A 15387-nucleotide genomic window follows, 5' to 3' on the forward strand; every position below is an offset into this window, starting at 1 on the left:
GTGCTCCTATGATAAACATAATGAATGAGGAAATACATGTTCAAAGATAAAAATGCTTTCGAAGAAAGAAAAAAATCAGAGCAGGGGCTTCCCTGGTGGTGCAGTGGTTGAGAGTCCGCCTGCCGATGCAGGGGACACGGGTTCGTGCTCCGGTCCGGGAAGATCCCACATGCCGCGGAGCGGCTGGGCCCGTGAGCCATGGCCGCTGAGCCTGCGCGTCCGGAGCCCGTGCTATGCAACGGCAGAGGCCACAACAGTGAGAGGCCCGCGTACCGAAAAAAAAAAAAAAATCAGAGCAATTTAAGGAGGATAAGGAGTGTCAGGCTGTGTGTGTTGCAGCTGATTGCAATAAGAAATAGAATCAAGGTGGGCCTCAGAGAGAAGATGAAATTTGATCAAAGTGAAGGAGATGAAGGTGTTAACCATGCAGATATCTGAAACCAAGTCATTGCAGGGTTTGGAGCAGAGGCAGGAGTTGGCTGATGGTTTAAAGGCTCACTCTGCCCTCTGAGTTGAGAGTAGTCTGTAGCGAGGCAAGGGAAGAATGAGACCATATACATAGGAACACCACTGTATGCCTGGCCCATGAAGACAAGAAGTGTTTGTTGAATGAATTAATATATGAATGAATGGAATATGGAGGCTGAAAAATAAGAGATCCTCACAAGCATGAAGTAATGGGCGATATCTTCACATCTTTGGGAAACAGACATAGTACATTAAGGTCACATCTTATAATTATTTGTATGTGAATATGTGCGTGTTTTTATCTATATACATATATATGAATATGTATTGCTTGCCTTCTCTGTGGAAAACACTTTGAGTTTTGACAGATGCCTTCACCTAATTTATGCCACGTCCATAAATGTATGCATAATGTAGTTTTCATTAATGCCAAGCTCCATATAATGTGACTACTTCCATTTCCTGAAAAATAGCACATTCTAATACTGCCTAGCTGAGATGCCTTTTTTTTTTAATTATGAACTTTATGGAAGAAGTCTGTTCTCATAAAAACAGAGGTCATGGTTTCAATTCCCATTTAGGTATGTTAGTTTTAAATAAGGAAAAAAATTTCTCCAGCCACAGATTCTTTCTCAATGCAAAAATGTTACTTGTGAAAACTTACTTTAGGCATGAGAAAGGGCCAAAGGAGTGAATCCGGAAATCCCTATACAAACCAATTTGGAGAGAAAAAAAAACCAAACAGGTGGCATACTGGCTATGGATTAATATATGAAAGGCAGCAGACGTTTAAAACGTAATGTTTTTTAAAAATGTCAATATAGTTCCAAGATGATAAATTTCAAGGTTGGACAATTTTAAGGTTTGAAAAATTGTCTCATTTATCTAATAATTTACAAATAATTATCCAACGTATACTATGCTTGGCACCGACAATACAAATTGAGCACAACAGTGGATGCGTTTGTATGGTTGATTGCACTAATTCCCAACCAAGGTAACATCACTCTCAAGGAGAGAAAATTTGCTCTTGGGCAAGACAAAAAAGCTTAAACTTTTAACGTATAAAACATAGATATACATACAATGCATAAACAGACATACAGTCTAAAGATCCTTAGGAAGGCAAAAACAAACAAAAAAAGGTTGAGAAACACTTGTCTATTGGAAAGCTAGGGATTATGATAAAATAAGATAACTGCACTGATAGGAAAAGTGTAGAATGTTGTGGAAACACACACCAGGAACACCTAACTTGGTTTGAAGGGGAGGTCGGGAAAGGCTTCCAGGGAGAAGTCACACTTCAGCAGAGCTGTATGGGATGACCAGTAGGGACTGCTCAGGCAAGCAGGTGGAGAGTGTTGTTCTAGAATCAAAGCAGAGGAAGAGCTCATGCAAAAGATATGGACGATCACTAGCACAGACTTTCCTTGAGGAAAATCTATATAAACCCCTTAATTATATAGCTTGGCTAAGTTGGCTAATTAACTCACAATGTCAGACAGGCCACAGAGGAAACACTGCAAACTGAAAGTTGAATTTGGGTCACATTTTATACCTCAAGTGTGTCCTCTCTCACATAGGAGTCTTCCTTTCCATCATCCACCATCATCACAGTGAGACTTTCACCACTTCCTGCCAGAGAGTTCCAACAGCCCCGCCTTACTTGTTTCCCTCTGCTCACCCCATACATCAGAACAACACAGCGATCTTAGGAAGTAAAGTGCTAAATCAAGCTACCAAGAGGTCACCCCTGATGTATCCTTTCTCTGCTCTCAAATATTCATGTTGATCCAAATCAGCTCCTTGGCCTGCCAGCTAAGTGTTTGAATAGCCAGGCTCTAAACCACTGATGTGAGAGAACTCAAGTATTCCTTTAAGTCAACAGTTCCTAAACTTTTAGAATCTAATGAACTCTATAGTCCTCCCCACATTCATCCAGTCACAAATATTTAGAGTGCCTACAATATGCCCAACACTGTTCTAATTACTGATGCTAGAGCCGGAATAGGGTAGACAAGGTCCTTAGCTCATGGGACTTGCTCTCTCAAGGAGGAAAGTCAAGTCGAAATTAAATAAACAAATAAATAAATCTAATAATTTCAATTGATGATAAGCATTATGAAGTTTTAAAAGGGTCAGGAGTTAAAGAGTGACTTGAGATAAGGAGATGGAGGAATAAGGATAAGGAGGTGATAGTTGAGCTGAGACCTGACTAATGATAACCAGTTACATGACTATCTAAGGGAAGAGACCCCCAAACATAGGGAACAGCAAGGGCAAAGGCCCTAAGATGGAAGTGAAAACTCTCAGAGGAAAAACCGATAGTGGGTATACACTGCCCTAGCTATACCATTCTTAAAATATAATTTTCACTATCAGTGGTTTACTAGACTATGCTACCCTACATGCCTCCCAAGAACTCCAGGATCTCCCCAAAACCAGCAAGTAAAGGGTTGATGTCTCTAGGACCCTGCTCAAATGGCTACTTTCAATGTGAATGACGAGAACCCATGTCCTATCATTTGTGAAATAATTTTAATATCACCTCTACACTAAAGCATGGTATACATGAAATTGTCATACAACTTCCTGGGAGAACCCGAATGTCCTAAAATCCATCCTGTATCCTTGACTAAGAATCCTAGTATTATCTGCTAAAGAGGAAATAGCACACAGTGGTTGCCTATGTGTGAAGCAGATTTTCTGGGTATGAATCCCACTTCTGACACTTACTTGGTTACGGGTCCATGGGCAAGTTGCCTAAAATTTCTATGCCTCAGTTTCCTATAAAATGAGAACAGTGATAATGCTTCATATGATTTTTGTGAGGATTTAATGATACAGTGCATGGAAAGCATTTGAAAGATCTTTGGCACATTAGAAATTATTTTAATGGTGGTTATACGAATTCTGAATTCCTGCGTACCATCCCCCGTCAAATTCATTCCATTTCCTCAGCCCATACATTTTTCTTCATTCCCAATGGCCAAATTTCTACAAACTTACAAAGCTCAGATAAAATGCCACAACCACCATGAAACTTCTATTGATTTTAGCTTCCAGAAAAACAGTTTCCCTCCTCTGAATAACTATTTGTACACTGTTTATATCATTAGTCTAATTATTCACAATCTTACAAGGTGATTTTGTATACATGTTTTGCATACTCTGCTAGATTGTAAACAATTTTGAGCAATGATGTCCTATAGAAATATAGTTTGAAACACATAATTTCAACTATTCTAGTTAGCCACATAAAAAATTTTAAGCATATGAGATTAATTTTAATAATATATTTGTGTTTAACTCCATAACCAAAATATTATAACTTACTATGAAATCATTATGAGCAAAATAACGAAATATTTTCTATCTTTTTGTACTAACTTTTTGAAATCCAATGTGTATTTGACACTTACGGTACATCTAAATTTGGACTAGCCATATTTCAAGTGCTCCATAGACACATGTGGATAGTGGCTGCATCCAGGACAACATAGCTTTAGGGCATGTATTATCCTATATATCTCTGTATTTATCAGAATGCTTAGCATAGCACATTTCCTATTTCAGAAGTTCAATTAATATTTGTCAAATTAATGACTTACTTTACTAATTTATTCAAAATCAGTACAAGATCTAATCCCATAGAAAACATGTTTCTGCTATTCATAACACAAGTAAAACCATGTAAAACTACTTCTGGCTTTCTTTAAGTGATAAAAAGTTTGTTCTTCCTCTGGAGTGATAAATTTTTCAGTTATATTTCTCATTAGAATGTAGTTTAGAAGTACAAGTCCTGGATCACTGAAAGAAATAGTACATACAACAATAAAATTATTTACTTTTTGTTTCACGTGTTGAGAGAATTCATTCCTACACTCCTGATAAGAATAAGAATTTTAGAAAAAAGTAATTAACTCTTTTTAAAAATTGAGGTAAAATTGGTATGTTATCAATACATTATATACGATTCAGGTGTACATTACAATTTGATATCTGTATACACTACAAAGTGAACAACACCAAAAATCTAGTTACCAATCATCACCATACAACTGACATCTTCAACCATTTTGTCCCCCAAACCCCCCTCCTCTCTGGTTGGTAATCACCAATCTGTTATCTGTATCTATGAGTTTGCTTTTGTTTTGGTTTGTTTGAACATTTTTTTGTATTTTAGTTTCCACAGATGAGTGAAATCACATGGTGTTTGTCTTTCTCTGTCTGACTTATTTCACTTAGCATTGTACCATAAAAGTTCAGCCATGTTATTGCACATCGCAAGATTTCATTCTTTCTATTGCTGAGTAGTATGCCATTGTGTATATATACCACATCTTCCTTATCCATTCATCCATCAATGGACACTTAGGTTGTTTCCATAGCTTGGCTATTGTAAATAATACCTCAATGAAGATAGGGTGCATATATCTTTTCAAATTAGTATTTTTGTATTCTTTGGATAAATACCCAGAAGGGGAAGAGCTGAATCATATGGTAGTTGTATTTTTAATTTTTGAAGAATCTTCATACTGTTTTTCACAGTGGCTGGATCAATTTACCTTCCCACCAATTTACATTCCCACCAACCCCAAAGTGTATAAGGGTTCCCTTTTCTCCACATCCTCTCCAATACTTGCTATTTCTTATCTTTTTGATAATAGCTATTCTATACAAGAGGTTTGAGATGATATCTCATTTTGGTGCTGATTCTCATTTCCCTAATAACTAGTGATGTTGAATATCTTTTCATATGCCTTTCAACCACCTGTATGTCTTTTTTGGAAAAGTGTCTATCTGGTTTCTCTGCCCACTGTCTAATTGAGTTGCTTCTGTATTTCTTGTGGTATTATATGCATTCTTTATATATTTTGGATATTAACCCCTTCTCAGATATATGATTTGTAAATATTTTTTCTCATTCAGTATGTTCAACTTTTATTTGGATGATGATTTCATTCACTATGAAGAAGCATTTTAGTTTGATGTAGTTGAATTTGTTTATTTTCATTTTTGTGTCCTGTGCCTTTGGAGTCAGATCTACAAAGACATTGCTAAGACCAATGTCAAGGAGGTTATGCCTATGTTTTCCTCTAGGATTTTCTTGGTCTTACACACAAGCCTTTAATCCATTGTGAGTTAATTGTTATGCATTGTGTAAGATACTGGTCTAGTTTCAGTCTTTTGCATGTGGATGTCCAGTTTTCCCAACATGATTTATGGAGGAGACTATCCTTTCTTTGTAGTATGTTCTTGGCTCCAATGTCATAATTTAATTGTCTATATGTATGGGTTTATTTCTGGCTTCTCAGTTCTGTTCCATTGATCTGTGTGTCTGTCCTTATACCATACTGTTTTGATTACTATAGCCTTGTAATATAGTTTGAATCACAGTGCTTGATCCCTCCAGCTTTGTTTTCATTCTCAAGATTGCTTTGGCTATTTGGGATCTTTTGTGTTTCCACACAAATTTTTAAATTATTTGTTCCAGGTCTGTGAAAAATGCCTTTGGAATTTTGATAGGGATTGCATTAAACCTGTAGATTGCTTTAGTTAGTATGAACATTTTGACTATTTTAATTCTTCCAATCCATGAGCACAGGGTATTTTTCCATTTATTTGTATCTTCTCCAAATTCTTTTATCAATGTCTTACAATTTTTAGTGTATAGGCCTTTCACCTCCTTGGTTAAATTTATTACTGGCTTTTATTTATACAATTGTAAATGGCATTATTTTCTTAAATTCTCTTTCTGATAGTTCATTATTAGTGTATAGAAGTGCCACAGATTTATTTATATATTGATTTTGTATCCTGCAACTTTACTGAATTGATGAATTAGTTCCCACAGCTTTTGGTAGTGTCTTTAGGGTTTTCTATATATATTATTATACCATCTGCAAATAGTGACAATTTTAAAATTTGGATTCCTTTTACTTATGTTTCTTGTCTAACTACTGTAGATAGGACATTTAGTACTAAGTTAAATAAAAGTGGCAAGAGTGGGCGTCCTTGTCATGTTCCTGATCTTAGTGTAAATGCTTTCAGCTTTTCACCATTGAGTATGATGTTTGCTGTAGGTTTGTCATGTATGGCATTTATTATGTTGAGGTAACTTTTCTCTGTACCTGCTTTGTTGATAATTTTTATTATAAATGGATGTTGAATTTTGTCAAATTTTTTTTCTGCTTCTATTGAGATGATCATATGATTCTTATCCTTTATTTTGTTAATGTGGTATAACACATTGATTGATTTGCAGATGTTGAACTATCCTTGCATCCTTGGGATAAATCCCACTTGATCCCAGTGTATGATTCTTTTCATGTATTGTTGGATTCACTTTGCTAACATCTTGTTGAGGATTTTTGCGTCTACATTCATCAAGGATATTGGCCTGTAATTTTCTCTTTTTTTGTGGCATCCTTGTTTGGTTTTGGTATCAGGGTAATATTGGCTTCATAAAAAAATTTTGGAAACGTTCCCTCCTTTTCAATATTTTGGAAGAGTTTGAGAAGGATAGATAGTAAATATTCTTTTGAATGTTTGTTAGAATTCATCCATGAAGCTGTCTGGTCCTGGACTTTTGTTTGCTGGGAAGTTTTTGATCATTGTTTCAATCTCCTAACAAGAAATCAGTCTATTCAGATTTTCTATTTCTTCATGACTGAATCTTAGAAGATTTTTTTGTTTCTAGGAATTTATCCATTTCTTGTAGGTTGCCTAATTTGTTGGTATATAATTGTTTGTAGTAGTTTCTTATTATCTTTTTTTATTTTTGTGGTATCAGTTGTAACTTCTCCTCTAGATGTAACATTTATAAATATATATGCAGACAGTATAGGAGCACCAAAATAAATAAAGCAAATATTAACTGACCTAAAGGGAGAAATTGACAACAATACAGTAATAATAAGGGACTTTAATATTCCACTTATTTCAATGATAGATCATCCATACAGAAAATTAATAAGCAAACATCAACTTTAAACAACACATTAAACCAAATGAACCTAATAGATACATATAGAGAGAAAGAACATTCCATCTAAAAGCAGCAGAATACACATTTTTCTCAAGTGCATGTGGACAATTCTCCAAATAGGTCACATGTTAGGTCACAAAATAAGTCTCCATAAATTCAAGGAGATTGTAATCCTGTCAAGCATCTTCTCCAAACAACAGTGACATGAAACTAGTAATCAACTAAAAGAAGAAACTGAGAAATTCACAAAAATGTGGAGATTAATCAACATGCTACTGAATAACCAATGAGTCATTAGGAATTTGAAGACAAAATCAAAAACTACATAGACAAATGACAACAGAAACAGGACATACCAACATCTATGCTAAAGCAGTTCTAAGAGGAAAGTTCATGACGATACAGGCTTACTTCAAGAAACAAGAAAAATTGCAAATAAGCTAACTTTACACCTGACAGAAGTAGAAAAAGAAGAACAAAAAAGTCCAAATTTAATCAAGGAAGGAAATAATAAAGATTAGAATGGAAATAAATGAAATAGAGTCTGAAAAGACAGTATAAATGATCAATGAAACTAACAGTTGATTCTTTGAAAAGATAAAATTAACAAAACTTTAACTAGACTAACCAAAAAGAAAAAAAAAAGAACTCGAATAAACAAAATCAGAAATGAAAGAGTAATTAACTCTTAAAACAAACGTGCAGGATTTGGTAAGTCTCACTGAAAATATTTTGATGTCATTTTCCTTGTCACCACATGATTTTTCAAAAATTATTGTGTTCTGAAAGGTATTCTATGTTTTTATAAATGATTTTTTTTAGTTACTCAGAATCAGTTACAGAAAATGAATGACATTTTTTCAATAGTCATTAACAATATACTGTCAGGACCAGACCAATTTGAATTGTTCCTATTACAAAGTTGATATGGAAGAAAGTAGAAATCCTGACATGCGTTCTATCACTCTTGTAGCTTATCCTTCCTTATCAACATTATTCCTATCTTTCCTTTCAACCATAAGTATCCGTATTTATGCAGTATTGAATTTGGTAGAGAATTATAGAGAATTAACAAAATACAGTAATTAGGGAAGTAAAATGACTCACCTTTGGCAATTTCAATGGTAATTTGCAAATTGGCAACTGATAATTGTTTTCGTTAAGTATAAGAGATTGATCCAAGTTGTGGACTATCTTTTCTTTAGGTACTTTATAAACTACAATGGTACCCTTATAATGAGGGCAGCTATAGTTTCCAAATTCATCCACCTCTTTGATTTGGAGTTCCAGTCTAGGTTTCCTTTGTAAATGAAAAATAAGCTTGTAGTCTTTTCCATAATCCTTCCCATTGCCTAAATAGAAGTAAAGTGCATTTGTTACTATTAATATATAGCACTTTTTTAACTTATTTTTTAAAAATCCAAATAATCATTCATTTTAAAAAAATTGTCTTTTTTGTGTCAATACCTCTTGTCAAAACATAACCTAATAAACCAGCACTAGGCTGAGACTGTATAAATTACTAAAATGATTCTCATCTATACTTGGACCAGGTGCTCTCTGGCTGCTTCTAGGTCTAATAATCTTTGATTTTCTTTTTCTTTTTTTATGCATTTGTGGGAGTCATCATTGATCTGATTTTCTTTTTCTATTCCATTTTGCTGCAACAAGAAACCATTGGAAATACTCATCTCTTTCTCTACTTAGAAAATTATTTTCACTTTTTAAGAATGATATTTTTCCTTTCACTTAACTATTCATATCACGTTGCACACTATCACGACCTCACAACAGACATTCTAGAACTGTGCTCTCCTATACGGTAGCCACTAGCAAAATGTGGCTTTTAAAGTTAAAACTAATTAAGATCAAAAATTCAATTTTTTAGGTGCTCTAGCCACATTTCGAATGTTCAATAGCCACGTCTGTCTAGTAGCTACCATATGGGAGAGTACACATATAAAACATTTTCACCATGCAGAAATACAGTGCTGTTCTAGAACTTCCAAATGGAATGAATAGTTTCTAGATTTAATAGTTACTGAAATTTCTATTAAAACCTGGTGAATTCTCCCCCAACAAGCATATGTAAAAGTCTTCTCAACTGTCCACTGAAAATAATGGAGCTTTAGTGAACATAACATTTCACTCTTGGGGGTTTTACCATGACAGCAGGATATTTCACCTTCTCATTGCAACAGTAAAACAGACACTGCGGTATTCATAAGGCAAGTGTGCATTACCCTTAGCAAAATTTAAAAGTAAGCTGTAACGTAGCAGTTATAATATGTTTCTGACATAAAGATCTAGATCCATGTTCAGCCTCTAATATTTACCTACGCCGTAATATTTATCCAGTTCTTGCACATCTCTGAACTTCTTGGAGCCTTAACTTCCTTACCTTTAAAACGAGAAATAAAACTAACGTCCTAGGATTGTTCTGGGAAAGAAATGAGGGAGTATGGATAGAATGATTGGCACAGGGCCTGGCACATAATAAAGGCTCATTAAGTAATAGCAATGACAGCAAATGAGAAGAACGAAGACGGATTCTTACATTGTTTTGAATTTGTATGACAAAAACCAACCCACTTAAATTTTTTAAAAGACTGTCAATATGAAGCTTTTATATCTAAGTTGCAACTTTCTGCTGCTCTCAGAGGCCTGAAAGTTGACTGCCCAGAGTTTTCTCTTTCTCTCTCTTTCTCTTATGGGAAGCTTTCCCTCTTGCATTCTGTGAGAGATGTAAATGACACTAATACTTTTCTCCTTGTTTTGACTGCTAGAGGTCATTTTGGTGAATTTCTAAAGCACAATTAAATCTAGAATTAGAATAACTCCAGGTTATGGAAGGTATAGGAGTATGTCCCTTTGCTTAAGTCTACATTTTAGAGGCAACCTGGCTCCTTGAAAAAAACAGATTCCTAGGACATCCTAGGACAGGCATGACTAGCCAGGGTTTGCTTTAAAAGTTTCATTCTGGTAAGAAAGAAAAAGAAAGGGAAAAAGAAAAAAAAGATAAATTATTTGGAGTCACTGAAATATCATCTAGTAAATAGTAAACTAGAGTTTCTAGATCACTGTGGGAATACTTAGCAAACTTCTACTTCCATGCCACTAGAGTACTACCAAGAAAAATGTTGCTACTTTTGTCCCAACAGAATATAATTTAGTAAATTTCTCCTTCCACCCCTTGAATGATACTCCCTGCCAGGTATACAATTACTCATAAAGGATAATGTATGTAAGTATATAAAGATTGGAGGATGAGGCGTAGTCACATTGGTTCTACCTATTTCTAAAACTTATCTACCTCGAATTGCCAGTTAATTTTAAAAAATAAAGATTTGTAATGTAAATCTCTAAGAATCACATTTATATATGAAATAAGGATGAAATTATTGAGGATTTACTAGTAATAAATAGCATGATCTTAATGTTATCAAAGAAAGTATTATGTAGACTTAAGTTGGAGTTTCATTGTTGCTAAGATGTAACACTATATTTTGAAGACCCTTTGTCACAGAAAAAAACAGAACCAAAAAAAGAACAAATAGCACAAAGAAATTGCATTATTTTATTTTTTTCTCCCACTCTGGCATATTTAGAGAAGTAAAACCAAAAGTCACTCATTAAATACCAAAATTACGAAAGCAATCATTAGTTGACATTTTGAGAACCTCTTTCTCGTCAATGTATTATGTACATAGTTCCTAGCAGGGATAGTAGGATAGGAGCTATACAATAAATATTTGTCACTTAAAGAACTAAATAATTTATTTATATTTTGTGAGTTACTAGATATTTTTTATAGCAATGTATTTTCTTCTCAATAATGCATATTGGAATATTTTTCATTGAAGACATAGGAAGTACAAACATAGACCTATATGCTTTTGCTTAGAAAAGTCACATGAAGAAGTGGCATGCTACCAACACAGAGAACCGGAATACTCTCATGAGAACCACTGGCTCAGGATATTTCTGTGTCCTAACACATCTCCACCAGTTCTAGGTACTTTCACCATAAGCATCTTTGCTGTAGACATCTTTGCCACAAGCCTTTTTTCCACCACATTTTTGCCATATAACTATCTGGCCATAAGGCAATTTTGCTGTAAAAGATAAAATAACTGGTTAACAGTTTGGTTTGACATATACAACAAAAAAATCATGACAGATGACGATGTTTTACCCCACGAATTGGTTTCTTATTTCGAAACACACTACACTGGGGGAGAAAGAGGCTGAGACTGAGAGCCTGGCAGGCCCAGAGTTGAACCCACATTTCCCATAGAACTTTGGAACATCTGTCAAGAGACATGTGACAATATGCAAAGGACAAACAGTGTAGAAGGTTTTGCAATGCAACACAAAGCTCAGTTACAAATATGCATCCTAGTATATGGAAACTGATACCTCTCTCAGTGAAGGATGAAGTTTTAGTGAATAAGAAAAAGTGCGATGCCAAACAGAAAGATGAATAAACAAGTAAAAAAAAATGTATAAAATACTATGAACAAAAGACTTGGAAGACAAGTGCTTAGGTACAACCCACAAAATAAAATCAGTTATCTGTGCAGCATTGTCATGAATCTACACACATTTTAACTGTATTTAAATATTTTGTGTCGCAGAAAAGTCTTTATAATTTTGTTATTCATTATTCATGTTTCATTATGTGCTTTTAAATGTCTCTCTTTTATTTTTTGCCATTATACCTTTTATGGCAAAATTGCCTTATGGCTAATTAGTTATGCAGTAAAAATACTTGCGGCAAAGATGTCTATGGCAAAGATGCTTATGGTGAAAATACCAGAAACAATTTCTAATACCTTTGCCTCTAAGCCTCCATCAACCCTTGCGTGATTCATTGCAATGGCTCATTAACCTGTCTCCCTGCTGCTACACTTGCCTTATACCATCTAATCTCAACACAGATATAATCTGACCCAGATCATGTGACGGCCCTGTTGAAAACCCTTCTTGGCTTCCCACTTCATTTCGAATAAAAGGCAAAGTCCTTGAAATGGCCTTCAAGGCATGACCAGTACCTACTTCATCTCCTCCAACTCTCCTCTCCCTCCCTCTCATCCAGCCATCCCAGCCTCCTTGCCCTGCCTGGGACAAATTCTCCTGGGATAGGATTATGGCTTGCTCTCTCATCTTCAAGTCTCTGCTGAAATGGCACTTTCTCTGATGAGTCTATTTAAAATTGCAAATCTGCCACTCTCTCTGAGACTTTCTATTCCCTTTCCTTTATTCTTCTGTAAGGAACTTTCCACCTCATTAAGCTGTACATTTTATTATTTATTTGCTTCTTCTGTGTGTCTCTCCAGTAAAATATAATGTACATAAGGACAGGGAATCTTTGTTAAATGAGTAAAAGGAAGGTCATTCTAACATTCTAACATGTGTGTCTGGGAAAACTATTTCTCTGGGCCAAAGGGCATTTGGGGCAACTTGGACACACACAGACCTCTTTGGGGCATTACTCGATGTTATGAGTGGTGCTAAGGTGTCATTATATAAAATTCTGTCTGCCCGTTTCCTAGCACTTTATGAATTTTCTGAGCACTGAGGGCTTAGATGTGATGCAATAGAAAGCTTAAGTGCTGAATTAACAGCTCTAACCTAGAGAGAGAAAGAAAATTCTAGCTGTGTCCAGAAGAATGCTGAAGGCCAATATAAAAACCAAAGGAACACCTATCTTATTTTCTCTTAGAAGTAGAAATTATCTCCATGTCCCAAGGTCCTCAGTCAAAAGAACCATCTGTATTCTATATAAGGAATATAGAGATTTTGATATTTCTCAGAGGGCAGTCATCTAAATTTATTAATTAAAGTTTTAAATACTTTTAATCACATAATACTATAATGTTAAGGTTGTTCCAAAGCTTTTGTCTTCATTCTTCAAACAAATACTTCTTCTAGCTTTTAGGCAGCTCCCTAAAATAAAGCAGGCCCACCAATAAAACAGGCCCTCCTTCCATGGCACTGTAGTGAGAGACACTGACATTGATCAATCAATTAAAAAATAAATAGAAGATTATATCTATGACCATGTCCACTAAGAGAATTACATAAGGATCTGAATAAGTAAAATAAGAACAGAGGTAATCAGGAAAGATAGGAAAAGCTTCTCCAAACATGATCGTTATAAGTGAGATAGGAAAATACAGTAGGAGATGACTAGAGAAGACGGTGGGGATGGATTGAGGGGAGGACCTCCAGGCAGACAACCTCTGGCAGTTTGTATCTGAGATTCACAGAGGCTACCACAGGCCCTGATGGAAGGATCAGGTATCAATTCTTTACTGAGGGTCTTGCTCCTCTTAGATGGAGAAAATCCAGTGAAGCTCCAGATCTGGCCATAAGTCTCTAGAAAAGGCAAAGGAGAAAGGATCCTGGCATCCTGACTGACTCATTTTCTTTGAGTGAAGAGGAGTTCTTCATTCCTATATGGAGGGACCGCACACATGCTGCCTGTCTCCAGGCACTCTTATTTTAGCATATACTCCCTATTCCCCATTATAGGCAATAGTACACTCAACCGTTGCCTATGAGAAGCACAGTAACTCTCTCCTGTTTGGAGCAGGAGGTAAACACAGCTGCTGTCCCAAGTACTACAGGAAGTCATTTGCTTCACTAGTTTGGGTGGGACACTTCCAGGTTTTGACTCTCTCTTCTTAGAGGGATTATCCTAGCATAGTTTCTATTCCGGAAGCCAAGTAGGAAGGGATATCTTCCACCCTTACTTCCTCTCCTCCCCCTTCCCCTTTTTGTGACATTCTGTCACTCACTCCATAGGTCCCATCAGCTGGCTCAGATGGCTGAGACTCTGCATGCGAAAGTGGAAGACATACTTCAAATTGGGACATTTTGAATCTCACTTATTTCTGAGATACCAAAAACAGGGCAGCCTCAGCTTTAAACCACATCGTTTTTGAAGCCACAGAGAGCAAAGAGCCAGCGGAGCTTAGAGTAATTTCCAGAATTAGAGAGAAAATAGGCACCATTTAAAAATCAATGAGATCTATATTAATTTATAAGTAAACAGAGACTCTTACTTCAAGTCAAGTCTATCACAGGACTCCAGGGCCAGAAATTCCCACAGAACCCATTCTTGAATTTCCCCCACACCTCATCTTTACATGCATGCTGTTTGATATTATTCTGCCTCAAGGAAAGGAGTTAGAAAGGAAAAGGGCTTGAATCAATAAAAAAGAAATGGCTGTGAGGGCAACTCCCCTAAAGCTCTTTTTCTCTCTTCTCTCACACAGCTGTTTTCTCTCTGTTCTTCTTTTTCTTCCTTTTCTCTTTCCCTCATTTTATCTCTTCTGTCTCACCCATTCCCTCACTTCTCCCACATCTCCTGCCACCTCTCATAGTCACTCACCCTGTTTGTCTTCCTCAGCATCATCATATATTCATTCATTCACTACATATTTATTGAAAGCCCTTGATATACCAGGCACTATTCTAGGCTCAAGGGTACACAGCAAGAAAGACACAGTCACTGCCCTAATGGAATTTACATTCCAGTGAAGATCATAAATATAAGAATGAAAAGTATATAAACAAATAAATAAGTAAAGTAATTTCAAGTTGTGGTAAGATTTATAATGGAAATAAAAGATCACTAGATAAATATAAAGATAAGAGGTAAGCAGGGGTATGTCATCTGGATCTGAAGTTCTTAACCACTTTTGTGCCATGGTTCCTTTTGGACTTTGGTGAAGCTTATTGATTCCTTCCCAGCGTAGTCTTTTAAATATATAAAATAGAATAACTGGAATTATAAATAATACAGTTACGCTGGAATATAGTCTATCCACACGTCTCTTGGGAGTCCACTGACCTCACGTTAGATTCTTTGTAGGACAACATAGAGTTTGGGTATTATTTAAAGTGGAATAGGAGGTAAT

General features: G+C 35.6%; 1 protein-coding gene across 1 annotated transcript in view; it reads right to left on the reverse strand.

Moving 5' to 3' along the window:
* DTHD1 (death domain containing 1) overlaps positions 1-15387 on the reverse strand; it is a 70171-nt gene that overhangs the window by 26057 nt on the left and 28727 nt on the right. The window contains 1 exon segment of the mRNA XM_029234712.1: positions 8567-8811. Within this exon segment, the coding sequence (XP_029090545.1) occupies positions 8567-8811 (245 nt within the window).

Source organism: Monodon monoceros, unplaced genomic scaffold (assembly GCF_005190385.1).
Source record: "Monodon monoceros isolate NGI ecotype Baffin Bay Population unplaced genomic scaffold, NGI_Narwhal_1 Super_Scaffold_20, whole genome shotgun sequence".
NCBI lineage: Eukaryota > Metazoa > Chordata > Mammalia > Artiodactyla > Monodontidae > Monodon > Monodon monoceros.